This window comes from Rhinatrema bivittatum, chromosome 11, assembly GCF_901001135.1.
Source record: "Rhinatrema bivittatum chromosome 11, aRhiBiv1.1, whole genome shotgun sequence".
NCBI lineage: Eukaryota > Metazoa > Chordata > Amphibia > Gymnophiona > Rhinatrematidae > Rhinatrema > Rhinatrema bivittatum.
The window spans coordinates 66440859-66456991 of NC_042625.1; the positions used below are offsets into that span (position 1 = coordinate 66440859).

At 42.8% G+C, this 16133-nt stretch overlaps 1 protein-coding gene across 1 annotated transcript in view; it reads left to right on the forward strand.

The window, feature by feature from the left end:
* DMPK (DM1 protein kinase) overlaps positions 1–16133 on the forward strand; it is a 90387-nt gene that overhangs the window by 66523 nt on the left and 7731 nt on the right. Inside the window, 4 exon segments of the mRNA XM_029619351.1 lie at positions 1580–1659; positions 4789–4891; positions 5100–5242; positions 10268–10365. Coding sequence (XP_029475211.1) covers positions 1580–1659; positions 4789–4891; positions 5100–5242; positions 10268–10365 — 424 coding nt within the window.

Below are 16133 nucleotides of genomic sequence, written 5' to 3' on the forward strand. Positions count from 1 at the left end.
GCTCTTTTCCAGGACATAGGTTCCTGATGCGTAAAGAGATTGAGTTACAGACCTAGACTGCTGACTGAGCCAGTTTTAACCAGTGATAAGGATGTGAAGAGTAAAACCCAGGACTGACACAGAGGATCCTTGGGGACTGGGATGAGCACAGAGGATTCTCAGAGGTAGGGATTGTTAAAACCTAGGACAGATGAACAGGATCTTTGATGGTGGAGTAGCAAGAGGTAAAGCACAGAGGATCCAAGATGGTAAGGGAGCAAGGACACAGAGAATCCTCAGTGGTAAAGAGCAAGGGGTAAAGCCTGGGATATATGCACAGAGGAATCTCAGTGTGAGCAAGCAAGTGGTAAAAGCCTGTGGTAGCACCAGCGAATCTTCAGCAGCTGGAGAGTGAAAGGTAAACCTGTCGATCAAATAGGAGTCTGAGATATCATAGTAGGAAGGGAGAAGAGGCAGGGACTGGATAGGCTCTCCATTTGATTCTACCTGTTTCCACCCAAAATACTTATGGTTGTATGTAGCACTATGTTAAATTGCGATTGTCACTCACACGTGTTTTTACCCAAAAAATAAAGTTCCTTTCTCTGGAATTTTGATCTACACTGCATGAATCTTATTTCCTTTGATTGTATCAAATTTCTGAAAAACTGGTTCAGTGATGTTTGGGCCAGTTGCTTGCAAATTAACCCACAAAATATTCCACCAAAAATGAAGATTTCTTTTGTGCTGTAGTCATCTACCTTTGAATTTTAAAAGGCACATTTTTCATGCCATCAGAAGTTACCAGAAAAGTATGTTGTTGAGTATTTGTGCACACTTATGTGCACACTTTTTAAAATAAAAAGAATTATGTGCGGAACTGCCGGCTCTACCCCTGGAACACCTCTCCTTAATGCACTTAAGAGCACAGGCAAAACCAGATTATATGTGCACTTTTTCATGCACAGAGTCTACCTCAGTATTAGCACTGCAATTTCTACTCACAAAAACCATGTTTTCTGCGCATTAATAGCTTTGAAAATTACCCTCTGAAAGCTCTGATGTCCAGCACTTAGACAAACTGCAGGATTCAAAAATCCTGTCACTCTGTCCAGGTAAGGTTTTAGTCAGATTAACCTTAACCAGATAAATCAGAGGCATTCCATTACAGGGCTAACTTACCCCAATGATACCAACATTCAACATTATCCGGATTCATCTTATCATGCTGAAGAGCAGTCCTAAAGTTATCGAAAAAACACATAGTGCAATAGCTCATACAAAGATGCCACCGTCATAGAAAGTGATGGAGCGGCACGTGATTACAGGTATAAACATGCCATCATCAGAGACACATACCAGACACATCATGGTCACGGGGTCATCCTGACACGCTGTCACCACAGAGAACAGTGTAGTGACATGTGTCAGCACACCATCACGGTAGACATAGGGACATCTCATTGCCATGTAGAGCTGTGTGGAAGCACCTGTAAACGAACACCCTACGAGATCCTATGAGAGTGTGAAATACATATTGATGTAATTCTGTGGCATGCTCTTGAATTGTATTGAAACTTTTCTGCTTCCCCCCACCTAGGAGACGCTAACAGATGTGATCGACAGTTCTCCCCTGGGGGTCCAACTGCCTTTTGTGGGATATTCCTATATTGGAATCAAGTAAGAAAAACCTTGGCTATATTATCTTCTTTTCCTAAATAAAAGGAAAAAAAATAATCCGAATTTTTGTTTTTCTGGATGATGCTAGGGAAAGCAGGAAAATGCATGCACATGTAACACTCCTCTGAGGTAGTTTGATTCATCCAGAGCCAAGGTGCAGAAATGCTCTGTTATATGAATCTGTACCGCACTGCATATGTCTAGCAGTGGATTAAAAACAAATTGTAGAAAAGTACTTTTTCACTCAGCGCATACTTAAGCTGTTACCAGAGGATATGATCAAGGCGATTAGCACAGCAGGGTTTAAAAGAGGTTTGAACAAGTTCCTGGAGGAAAAGTTCATAAAACATTATTAGCTGGGTAGAATACAGAAAGCTATTTCTATTGTGGGAGTAACAGAAAACAGACCTACATTATGGGATCTACCGATCTGCGACCCTGTCAGAAACAAGATGCTGGGTTTGATGGACTTTGGTCTGCCATAGCATTTCTTAGGTTCTTATGAGCACTTTAAAAATGATAATTTATGCTATTCCAGTTGGGTCCAGGCTACCCCTTAACTGCTGGTCATCTCTTCTGTGTTGACCAAAGCTCTGCTATCACTCTATGCTTGGGTTCACATGCCTATTGGAGGTACAGCAAGTTTTCTTACTGTAAACAGTGTTTTCCGTAGATGGCAGGATGAATTAGCCATGATCTATGGGGTGAAATCATCTGGCAGCACCAAACAGATTTCTCTCTCCAAGCTAGTAGAACTTTGAGCTCTACTGAACATGTGCAGGAGTTCCCACATGGGTGCTGCCTCAGATATGTCAAAGCTTAGTCAACTCTCCAGGGAGGAGGGCAGCCATCTCATGGCTAAGTCATCCTGCTATGTTCAGAAAACACAATTCACAGTTATCAAACTTGCCTTTTCCATTGATAAGCAGCTGAATTTGCTGTGAACTGTGGGGAATCCCAAGCTCAGAGTTGCAGTGAAGCATGTGCTGTCTGTATGGGCTACTCTGATCCCTTACTAACAAATTTTCCCTTTTGACCAATACTAGGGACTTGCAGTTTTTTAGACCCTACCTAAACGTTTCCTTTTCCCAAGGCTGGGATTGGTCAGCTTGGCCCTATAAATTGAGGCTGAGCATGTGCAGAAAGCAGAGGGTGTTGGAGTTGAGTAGAAGTTGGAAGGCATGTTTTAGCTGTGGTCCCTTGCTAGGCCCTCCCTGGCCTGGAGAAGAAACGGAAAGAAGGTTTTTGTGAGAAGTTAAGTTTTTAGAAGAGAGATTTTTCTTGATGGGTTTTTTTTTATTTGATTTGATCCCAGTTTCAGGAGGGAACCTCCCTGCCTGAGGGAATGGTTGTGTTGCTTGCCCTATACCCAGCTAAAATGGAGTGGCTTCTGCATCTGCCCGGAGAAGGTTTTGATAGAAGCTGTTTGGTTGTATTGTTGAAAGTTTTTGGGACTTTGCCATTCAAGGTCCAGCGTTGGAGGACTATCAGAGAGACTGAGATGTGGTGGCCATTTTTCCAGGAGCCCACTTGCTCTCAGGTACATCTAGAGTTAATTAAATAACTTATCCGGCTAACGCCAAATATCGGAGTTAGCTGGATAAGTTTTTGGCTAACTCAACCCCGCCCTGGAATGCCCCAACATACCACTTTCTTATCTGTCTAAATCTTATCCAGATGATGACTTATCCAGCTAACTTTTAGCCAGATAAGCAAGGGAAATTCAAAACTAGCCATTTAGATGGATAACTTGTGAGTTATAATACTAAATATTATAAACCACATGAAGAGTGAAGAAAACACAAATGTAAAAAATAATCACTACACCCATAATCTAGTGTGGATTCACTCAGCTAAGGCACAGCTGTTAAATGCTCACAGGAAGGAGTAACATTGTAACATAGTAATGACAGCAGAAAAAGACAAAATGGTCCCTCCAGTCTGCCCAGCAAGCTTCTTATGGTAGCAACTGCCGCTCCGTGCAGGTTACCCCCAAGTCTTATGTTAAGGGTAGCAATATTTATAATCCAAACCAAGCAACTGTCAAACCCATTTCAAAATTATTGCTAGCAGCGTTTTTACAGGGTGAGCAGCCTTCATGATAATTCAGACGATGCTGCTTGAATGTGCTTTGCATTTAGACTTGGCCATAGAAGCAGTCCTGCGCTTTGTCCCTAATATCTGCGTATCAGTACCCCAGACTGTAAAACTTGGGGCCCAGTGTTGGCTATTGTCTAAATCCAATTCCCTTTTTTCCCCTGCCATCAAAGCAGAGAGAGATATTGCAGTTGCATCACAATCATCAAGACTAATTGGTTAAGGTTAGTAGTCCCCGTGCCTTCTGTTAAGGGTAGGTAGTAACTGCTGCTCCGTGCAGATTGCCTCCATGCACCCTTTTCTTCATTTCCAACCTCTAGTCTTTAGGGAGCCACAGTGTTTATCCCATGCCTTTCTGAATTTGTTTACTGTTTTTATCCTCACCACCTCTTTTGGAAGGGCATTCCAGGCATCCATCACCCTCTCCGTGAAGAAATATTTCCTTATGTTGGTTCTGAATTGTCCCCTTCCTGGAATTTCATTTTATGACCCCTAGTTCTACAGGGATCAAGAAATGAAAGCTAGAATGACAGCTTTTTGCCTACAAGTATAATCATTGTGTACCACACTGGTACATAAACAGTCATTTTTCTAAAACATTTTTTGTAATGCAATTAAAAACTTATCTGTTCCAGGAATGACTTCTACAAGTAAGTGACGTGCAAAATTCAAACAGCCCAGAATGTCTTGTTTTTGTTATACGGGTGCAGTTCAATTAGGGGAGTGATTATTTTTTACACAACTTGTGAGTTATCCATCTAAATGGCTTTGAAGGTGTCTTCTAAGCCTTTGTGGGTTTAGAAGACACAAGATGAGGATATCAGGAGGGGGCAGATTAATAGTTATTACTGGGAGTGTAGTGAGCATGGGCGTGAGAAATGATAGGAAGGGGCAGTTTGATGGTTATCACCGTGGGTATAGAGAACATGAAGTTAGCGTTCAGAATGAGGATGGCACAGATCAGTCATACACACAACACCGTGACGTGAAAGACTTAAAGTTGAGGGAGTGACTGATCTTCGTTCCTCTCAGACAGAATGAGGTGGATGAGAGAACGCAAGACATAACGATGGAATGTGAATGTCAGCGGATGACCCCTAGTCCGGAGCCTCCCAGAATATCTGGGGAAACACTGGTAAGACATACTTGCACTCTATTTACATGGAAACACAAATCTATCAACCTGTCTTGTTCCTGCCCTGCAGCCCCACCTTCCATCTCAAACTTGTTTCAGGTGGTGGTGGGGGGAGGGGAATGTTAACATGCCTACCCATAGTGCTTTGTACTCCTCCCCCACATCCTCCTCCACTAACAGATAGAGACCCCGCTGCCTTTCTCCACAGGCTTGGAAGCTACCAGATGGACAGAGCCTGGATCTCTCTGCATTCCTGGACCTGCAGTCTGCCCTGGAGGAGGAGGTGCATGCCCGGGAACTGCTACACAAGGAGCTGACGGCCGTGAAGATGGCAAACCAAACCTTTGCAGGGTGAGGGTGGTAGATGGAATCATAAGAATCTGGTGTAGAAAACCTGGAACGTCGCAGTCCTTCACTTAGTTGGAGCTGCTTGTTTTTAAAGAAAAGAGATTTGTCTCTGTCAGCAGTAGATAGTATTAAAGGAGATTTGCTCTTTCCATCAGCTATTCTAGTCCCAGCAAATACAGAGGTAAAATCTTGAAAACACTTCTGCTTACTACCACAAGCTCACCTCCATGCAATGCCCCCTGTGGGGGTGTTTCTGGGTCTGGAACTAACCTGGCAGGACTCTGTATGCTTGGCGCTTAGTGCTTCCCCTAGAAGAAGAAGGTGTTAGTGGATGGGTTTTCCCTCCTTTCACCCCAGCAAAACCCGAAAAATAGATAGGACTCTAAACAGAGCTGGCAGTATATACAAATTTGTACAAGTTTTATTATAGGTTTTGCATTCTCCGAGAGTGAGGGTGCTCGGTGCTTGTCTTTAACAGACAGGTTTGCCTCATTTTGGGGCCACCCTGCTTTCTCAAAATATGTTTTTTTTCTATATCAGTGGGCAAAATGACGTGGAACAATTGTTTTAGATCTTGGAAATCAGGTTCATAGGAGGCTAACAAAATACGCAGCTCCTTATTCCATTTAACGGTGTTTTTTTCCTAGGGTTGGGCATATTTCTAGCTCTTGTAGAAAATCATAGCTTGACCAGAGGACTCGCACTAAGTTTCCCCCAACCCCTCAGGCATTCCCCTGATTGGCATTAAAGACGTCTTTTCCTTCAGGGCTCCCAATAACATTCCTTCCTTTTGTCTCTAGTTCTGGTGTATGGGTCCTAAATCATCCTCTAAGTCCTCCTTAGCTGTCTCTTCTTGTCTTTTTTCCTCATCATTTCTTTTATCCCAGGAATCTACCTCACCCAAGAGTTGCGGAAGGTCTTTGATGAATCTGCCCTTGCCTCCTCTTCCTTTTTGTGCACCTGAGTATAAGTAACACCCTGAGTATTAGTAACACAATATGCTACATCTTCTAAAATATCTTCAGGGTGCAGAATATTCTTGGTTTCTACTTTTGGAGAAGGTAGGGGGCATGGAGTAGCCATAAGAAAAAGCTATACAACATACTTAGCCTCCTGTAGTTCTTTGGTTATTTTTGAAACATCATGACCCAGGCTGTTCTTAATACTATTTCTCTTCCTTTTTCGAAATGCCCCTTACCTCCAAGCAGCTCCGGCATAGCATCCTGCACTGTGCTGCACCTAAGGATCCTGTCTAGAACTTTCTGCACTCCTCACTTCCTTTTATAGGTCCTGCAGCCGGGACGTCCTGTGTTGCTGACTGATGATATCACTTCTTGACTAGGTATAAAAGAAAACCCCTGTGCAACCAGCCGGCGCCTCTGCAACAGGTCATCCAGCGTTCTTCGTTGGTGCTATGTTGCTTGCACTGCCAGCCCTTGCCTGTCCTGTTGTGTTCCTACTTTCCCTGCCCATTCCTGCCTGACCTGCTTTTCCTCTACTTTCGTCTGTCTTCCTGCTATTGACCATTGCCTGTTCCACGCTTCTGCCTGAACTCCGCCAACCCTAACTCGTGTCTGTTCTATGACCCTGCTTGTTCACTGTCAGCCCAGACCTTAGCCTGCTCCACGATACTGTTGGCACCTCGCCTGCCCTGGACTCTGCCCGTGCCTCGGTTCTGCTCGTGACAAGTCCGCTGCCACCTGTCAGGACTGGGCTCGCCCTGACTTGGGTTGAACTATTCTGATAGAGGTCCTTAGGCTCGCGCCCTGAAACCTGACAATTCATGTATGCCGGAATATTTCCCCTGCCTTGACTTCTAATGCTTCTAAATTTTTATGCAAATATACCAATTTATCAATATCGAAAGAACCCAATGGGGCCACTGTAATGCAACATCATCTGAGTACAGAATACCCATTCTTGTAAATATTTCACATCCTCCTGGCGATAGATTTGCCATGTATGCTTTGCTGGCATGTTGGGCGGCAGCTTGGATACCATCCCTTCTGTCTTGGCTTTCCCCATTCTTTACTAACTCCCTTGCCCTTTTGTGCTTCTCCATACACTTTATACTGGGAATCTTACAAAGCTTCCCCAAGACAATTTACACCTGGAAATCCCCTATGCTATAATATAGGGGCATCCCCTTTACCAGGATATATAACCTACCCTACAACTACTTGCTAGAGCCACTCTGCACCCATAAAACTATATGCCAAATGAGCCACATAATAAAAGTGAAAAACAGCAATGACACCACCAGGAGGAGAAAAATAAGTGAAGGAAAAGTAGGCAGTTCTTCAAACATTGTAACATACTGTCTTTATATTTACCAGAGAGGGGGAAAAAATGATCCCAGGATCGTAGAGAGGAAGGACACCTAACTGGTATATGTAAAATAAGACCTGTGGCGCCCTCCACTTCTACTGATCCCTAGTTTTGGCACCAACTGTGGAACTTTTAATCTTCCTCATAGGGAAATAGCTTGCAAATTCCCTGGTTAGAGAAAAGCACTCGGACAGATGTATGGTTAAGTATATATTTTACTTGTATACAAGAAGAACATGATACAGGTCTGGAGATCCCTTCTCAGGGTTTTCAATTTATACTTCATACTGACAAAAGAGGCAGACAAAAGTGGTCCTATGCTATCCAATTATGTTGCATTAAATATAAAAAATAGTCATTAATGTATTCATTTAAAATTAGTTTATGTAATGCAACTGCATCATGCTCTGCTATCTTCAAATGTCGTGTCAAAAACAAAATCTTTAAATGTTAAATGTCATAGCACAAAACCCTGACTTTAACTGTAACCCTCCATTTTATTCCTATTTCCTTGAAAACATTCACTCTCCTCATTCTCACATGTCAAGCTTTTTCAATCATTTCCTTCTCAGTTACATTCTCCCCATAGAACTGGAGAGAACAACATTTGACCTCTGTTTGCATGGAAACCCGGGAGTCACAATCCAGGCTTTTGCTCAACCAGGCCCACAAGGGAAATTCTGGGAGCTATGATCCCGGCTTGCTTCACTAGGGGAACAATCGCAAAAATAGTTGTCTTAGGAGCCAAGATTCTGCTCCACTCGGGAAATCGGTATTCAACTGCTGCCCTGGGAGCAAGCTCCACCATGGTCTGGGTCCAAAGACTGTGGCCCTAGGAGCCATGAAATCCTACTGCACCAGACCAGCATGGCCACCATCTGCTGCAGACAAACACTGACTATTGCATGTGAGGCACCAGCCTATACCAAGTGATGACATCACTCTCTTTTTCAGTCATTTCTGGCTCCATTTGCTAGTAAGCAGTGATAACACACTTGTCTGCACTGAAGTTAGCAGGATGATAAGGAATTGTCTTTTAATGATTCCCAACACAAGGTCCTCTGTTTGTCAAACTTCTGTAATTTAGGAAGTTGCTATTGTTTGTTTGAGAAGCGATATCTGATTGTAATTCTGCAGTATAGCTGGGGGGGGGGGGGGGGTTTAGTCTTGTGCAAATCCCCAACCTGAAACTCTGACTCCTACCTCTTCAACAGGGGTCTAATCACCTTTACAGTAGGGGTCCGATCAGTTTTTCAGCTTTGAGACTTTCCAAGACTGACAGCTTAGATTACATTGCCTCTTTCTATTGCAGTACAGTTTAGTGGCAGCTTGCTGTTTCCTACCCCACCCCCATCCCCCCCCCCCCCCCAAGCCAGGAGGGGGATTTCATCCACAGGTAATTAAGGTTTAAATTGGTCCAGCTATACTGTACTGCATTGCTTAAGCAGGCAGTGACCCAGATCTTATGAGTGCCCATTTTCCTAACGCACGTACATCCACCTCTCCTGGGTGTGCCCAATGCTATATTTAAATGAGAAGCCGCGTTAAAAAGGATGCGCTAGGTAGAAATTGTGCATCCCTAGCGCTCAAAAGCATTGGGCACCCAGGAGATGTGGATGTGCGCGTTTCGAGAAAATGGGTGCTCAATACGAGCATCCATTTTCTCACCCCACAGTTGATTTACATGCACAATAGCATCACCCTGGAGTATGTATATTCTGCATATATATTGGGCACCCAGAATGTTTTATCAGCCCATTACATTTTCCTTTAATTTTCATCGCCGCAAGCAGTAGATCTTAGTATCGCAATGCTACTAAGTAGGAGGAAACAAAGAGAGCAGTATTTTGTTGTTTCTATGCACCCTAGGCTCGCGATATGACAACGCCAGCTCCAGGGCTGGCGTTACATTTTCGGCGTTAGAAAGGGTGCAATGGGTGACTGGTGTTTTTCTGCATTGGGGGAAGGGGGGTAATAGCTAATAGTCTTATCTATGTGGCATTTACATGTGACGAGCACTATTAGCTATGCATTTGTTTAGATGCACATTTTGGACGCGCTAATCCCCTTTTTACATTGGGTGATAGTCTAGTGCATCCAAAATGTGCGTCCAATCATGCATTAACCTGCGCGCTAGTGATGTTCTGACATCAAGACCACCACCCACTGAGGGGAATCTACCCATTCACCTCCCCCTCCCCAGGCTTTCAACAGGCAGAATGATCTTTTGTAGGTCAGTTTGCAACATGCAAATGGAAAATCATGTTTTTGTACAAAATTTTTACAGGGGAACTGAGCAGGTCTGAATTTAGGTATAGGCAATTGCCTAGGGTGCCAGATACTGGGAGGTACTAAATACTGGAGCAGGAGTGGCCAACTCCGGTCCTTGAGAGACACAAATGGGACAGATTTTCAGGATTTCCACAAGGAATATGCATGAGATAGATTTGCATGCATTACTTTCCATTGTATGCAGATCTATCTCATACATATTCATTGTGGATGTCCTAAAATCTTGACCTGTTTGTGGCTCTCAAGGACCAGAGTTAGCCTCCTAGTTCTAGGGCCAAAAATGATCCTTTTTCCACTTGCTTTAGGCCTATGGCACTCTTTCCTACCCTCTCTCTCTGCAGTCCAGCTGTGGGACTAAGTACAGTTCATATGGAAATTAACACACTTGTGGCTGTTTTCTCTTTGCAGCCAGTTGCAGGAGGCTGAAGACAGAAACCTGGAACTGGTGGCACAGATTAAGAAACTGGAAGCTACCATCGAGATGATGAAATCTTGTACAGATGAAGGCAAGTCTGTGTATATATATGTCTTTGCATGTCTGTGCTGTCTCTCACGGGTTCATTTCCCAAGCCGTGATATTTTATTGTGAGAGGCGCAATTTATTGTGGGGGAGGGGGAGGTTTCCATTATAGTTTGACCCTCTCTGACAAAATATCACGACAATCGTGCCGCGAAACTGTGCCTCAGCGTGCGATAGCATTCCACCTTGTCTAGAACTGCCATCACTTAACGGGCTTGAGGTCTAAAAGCCTCCCCACCCCAAAATAGCAGGTCAATTGCAACCCCGGTCCACTGCTGCCTCTGACTAGCCATATCCCCTATCACATGGAGTCCGGAGGGTCATTTCTCCTACCATGTAGTGGGGAAATGACTCACCAGACACCATGTGATAGGGGAAATGGCCAGTTGGCGCCATTTTGAAATATGGCGCTGACTGGGCCCAGAGCAAAGGGTGCTCCAGGCCCCCACTGAACCTCAATTTACAATTTTGGAGGTACGAGGGGACTTGGGGGTTAGGGATGGGGGTCTGTCTGCCTTAACTCGACCACTAGGGCCTTTTTTGAGGTTGGGGAATGGGGGAGTGGATTGGGGGGGGGGGGGGGGGGGAAATCATTAGACCCCAGGGATATGATTGTAATTTTATGCATGCAAAGCAGCTTATTTCCATAGGGGGAAGAATACATTGAAGATATCGTGCAATAGGCCCACGAGAGTGCGCGTTTCCTGCTATTTAACATGCACTATCACCTTATCATGGCTTAGTAAATCTGTCAGTTTGTATCTAAGTTTCAGTCACTCTGTCTGCCTAATTGTCTCTCTTCCTCTGTATGAATGTCTTTATTTTACCTTTGTGTCAGTATATGCGCACCTGTAAAAGTGTCTCTGTGCAAGTTTGTGGGAACATCTATCTGTCATTATGTCGCTTTCTCTTTGCCATTGTGTCTCTCTCTTTGAGTGTCTCTTTGTAAGTGAGCTTGTATAAGTATCTGTGTGTCAGGGGGCAGCTCGGGAGGGGGGGGGGGAAGCTGACACCCCCCTCCCCAGAAGGAGGTTGTCCCATCAGCTGCTCACACTGTCTGGCTGGACCACTTTGATTGGTTGGAGGGAAAGCCACTTGACGTTTGCCCACCCAGAAATTCACTGTGCCCCCTTTATGCCCCCCCCCCCACCCATTAATACATTTCTGAAGCCACGCTGCTGTGTGTCTGTGTAAACGTATTTATCTGTATCTGCATCTGTGTGACTGTGGCAGAGAGTGCGTGCGTGAGGGTGTGTGTGTCATTCAGATTCAGGAAACTTTATTGATATGACAATTTGTACATGTTATCAAGGTTATATATACCAGAACAAATTCTCAAAGAATCTGGTGCCTTTTATGTGGTAAAAATAGCAATAACCAATTTAACTCAGCCATATACAGATAAGTGTATTTTTACTCACCTGAAAGTTTGCATGTGTAACCCCACTCTGGTGTCCTCACTAGGAAGGGAGCACTGGATACTGTTTGTTCCCAAAGCAGAGGGGAAGCTTCACTTCTATGCCTTTCCATGTGTGCTTGCTGAGGCTCACAAACACACTTTCCACACACAGAGTTTGTGTTCCAAATAAAGTCTTTATTGGAACAAATGTTCACTAGAGATAATTTGACAAACAGTGCATCTACATGGTGAAGAATCTGTAGTCTCCATTCACTCATCCAATAACTCAAGGACTCTTTATTTCCTCTGGGGCAGGTTCTCCAACTGACTCTTCTAGTGAATGCCTACACCTTCTAAGATACCCTCATACCTGTAAATCCAGTTACTCTGCACCTTGGCAGAACAGCCTCCTCTCCTTTCTTTAAGTACCTAGTGGCACAGCTTAGCACCATGCTGGCACTTGGTTATACTAACTGGACATACTCCTCTTCCTCTGTTAAGATCATAGCACACTGCTATGAGAGTCCCAGATCCCTACTTGATAACCCAGTTTTCAAGGATAGGATACTTTCCTTTCCTGAATAGTACTAGGGCATTAGCTTTTTTCACCTCTTGGGAAACTCCTGCTTCTCTTTTTCTCAACCTTAGGACACTAGGAAATACTGCTGAGAAGGAATGCTTCTGCTTTGCATTCCCTTTCTGACTCCCTTGAAGGGAGTTTACAGACTCCTACCTCTGAGTTGTATTCCTTTCCAGATCATTTATAAATATATTGAAAAGCACGGGTCCAAGTACAGATCCCTGAGGCACTCCACTGTTTACCCTTTTCCACTGAGAAACTTGACCATTTAATCCTACTCTCTGTTTCCTGTCTTTTAAGCAGTTTGTAATCCACGAAAGCACATTACCTCCTATCACATGACTTTTTAGTTTTCTTAGAAGCCTCTCATGAAGAACTTTGTCAAACGCCTTCTGAAAATCCAAATACACTACATCTACCGGTTCTGAACACTCTTTTACCCTCCTTACTATGAGTGAAACCTGATGGTTTGGGATTCTAAGGAGTTTTTTTTTTAACAAATTAGCATATAGTATGGAATCAGAGATGTCCACCCAAGACCAGAAAAAGGAGAAAGAAAACCCAAAAATGAGTGACGGCAAAATGGCCAATGGACATGAAAATCAAAGCCCTTCTTTATTAGATGACGCAGCTATTGCCTCTTTGATAACAGCAGTGGTGACTGCTCTAGAAACTAAATTAGAGGCAAAAAATCAAAACTTTGCTAAGCTGAAGGATTCAATGAAAGAAATAGGCAAACGGATGGATAACGCCAAAGGCAGAATTTTGGTAATGGAAGACACGTCGCTTACGCTGGAGTGAAAGGTGATCGTTTTGGAAAAGCAAGTGGCCGATCAAATAATCAAAATTGATGATCTCAAAAACAGGTTAGGAGGAAGTACCTGCAGGTAGTGGGCATTACGGCCTCTTTGGAGGATGTTTTACTAGTGGAAAGCCTTCAAACATGGCTCCCACAGGTGCTACAACTCCCAAACTTGGCCAGTAAGCTACAAATTGAGCATACTGATCACATAGGCCCCCACATCTCAATCAATCATGCATCCAAGAGTGGTGCTTGCGAGATTCCTAAACTTTGTTCATAAGCCTCAGGTATTGGTGGCAGCAAGCAAGCAAAATGAGATCATTTTCGATGAAAACAAAATTCTTATATTTCAAGACTTTCCTAATACTGTCGTGCTCAAAAGGAAAGAATCTGCTTCGGTATGCTCAGAATTATATAAGTATAAGTTTCACTTTCAGTTACAATATCCGGTAAAACTTGGAATCTAGCATGATGGAAAAATATCTTTTATTAATCGATAGCAAGAAGCAAAACATTTCTGCAACAAACATTTATCTGCAAATCCGACATCAGGAGTAGGAGATTGGAGGAACCTAACAGAGGAAATATAATGCTGAGTAACTCCAGCTTTATTATTTTTCTTTCACATTGGTAACACATGACGACATCATGATTTCTTCTGAATGTGTGTTACTTCTTTGCAGTTCTTGCATTTGTTATGATATTTTTTTTCTTTTTCGGAAAGATCAGAATTCAGATGCAGATGAAATATAATGCTGTGGCTCTTCTGACTTTTATTTTTGAGTAAACATGGCAGCATATGCTTTCGTTACGATCTATTACGACAGTGTGTCCCATATATGCAGACCCTATTTGCAACCCTTAAATATATTTGAGATATGGAAGTATACCATGCAGCAAGAAAAGAGATCACAATTTGATATCTATCTTGATTTTTCCTTTCCATGTTTTCAAACGCAGTGTTTTACTTTGATCTTTGGTTGATGTTTTTAAAGATCTCTGCTTAGGCTTTTTGTGACCGTCATGCAGATCTCGTTATATATGTAGAAGCATACTTTCAACACATAAGTTTCTCATTATTTTGATATGTATTGAGAGCGGGGGTGGCGCCCATACACATCAGGGTAGGATGAATGATGCTACTAATTTTTTGTTATTTTGTTATTGATTTTGCATTACTGTTTGCTGTTATGCAGTTTGGGGAGGGGGTTGGGAGGGGGACTATGGAGGAGAGTTGGTAGGAGGAGGGATAGGGTGAGTTGGGCAGGAATGGGGGTGGATGGGAAGAGCTATCTAATAAGTGGCGTATTCAGGCGGGCTGTATTTACAAGTTATAATGTAATAAATAATATTCAATGATTAATGGTTAAATTTAGATGCCATTCACAAGAAAAAAAATTTCCAAACAGGGTCGATGCTCTGTCTCGCCCCAAGTAGACGATCTATATTAATCTAGGATCACCATGCCTAAGTTACAGATTTAGGGACGCCTATTAAAAGACTTAAATGTTCCATAGCGTTGCTTCAGGAAGCCCATCTAAATAGAGAAGAACATTTTAAATTAAAAAGATGATGGGTTTCACAAGTCTATTTTGTGAAGGGTTCAACTAAGTGTAAAGGAATAGTTATTTCAATAAATAAAAATGTAGCTTTTAAATTGGAAAAGTCGATTGTTGATGGGGAAGGTAAATACATTATTCTACTAGGTGAATTATTTACTCAAAAGATTATCCTTGTGTCAGCATAAGCTCCAAACCAATACTATCATGGTTCTTTTAGTAAACTAATATCAGATATTATTTAGTTGGGAACTACCCTTATTGTTTTGGGAGGGGATTTAAATTGTATTGTCGATCCTGAGGTGAATAGACAACCAACAGGGACAGTTAGACCCTTGTAACCCAACAAAGGGATTTCATTTCTATTTTCTCATCCAAGTTTTGTAGATTTATGGAGAACTCTGAACCTGACTACTAAGGGTTATTCATATCATGCATGGGCTCATGATACTAGGACCCGCATTTATTACCTGTTAACCTATGTAAAAAGGCTCTTTTGGAAATTGTTGTTCATCATTACTGAGGGTAAAATTACTATACTGTGAACAGCATGGGGGGGGGGGGGGGGGAGAGATTAGAACTACATCGGGAAAGGAAAATATGTGAAGAGATTTAATTTTGAAATTCTTATGAATTCTTTCACGATGTGATATGTCTATGAACGTCGGTATATAAAAGTTTTTAAATAAATAAATAAAATATACTTTGCACCTGCTTCAAAGCAGCTGAAAAGTATGTAGGAACAAAAGTATTGGCTCTCTGTCACCAGCCCAAGATTTCAAAAGGAAACTCTGTAGGTAGTTTCCATTTGAAAATTCGATTGCAGGTCTACATGTACCCGGTGCTGATTTCTGCCAGGTCCTATCAATTTGCCAACCTGGAATTATTTTGAAATTGCTTCCTTTTCTCCATTGCAGCTGGAATGGCCTCAAGCTTCAGTTATAAGGGCAATTTTTAAATAGCTTTGGAAATTGCCCTACCTACGTATTCAGTTTAGATAAAAGTTCAATACATTAAGAATGCTTATGGAGTGCATCTCATTATTTCTTTTGTTATGGCATGCAAAAATCAAAGAGAAGTATGTGGGAATCCATGAGACTTTTTGAAGCTGATAAGGAATCCACATTCCCCGAAAAGTTGGAAACCCCTGCTTTAGTGGTTACTTCCTCCTATAACATGCGTACATCCCCCACTCTCTCTTCTACAACAGCCAGCAGCAGCTCAAAAAGAAACTACCTCCAGCAGGCTCTCCTCCCTCCAAACCAACCCTATCCTCCTGCTCTTAAAACCGAAGCCAACCATGAGAAGCAAGTGCGGATTGCTCCTACCTGAGGGATTTTAGCAACTATGGAGTTCTGGGCGGGGACCCCTAGGGGAGGGAGGTCTGCAGAACAGCTTCTGCTGGTAGGGGAGG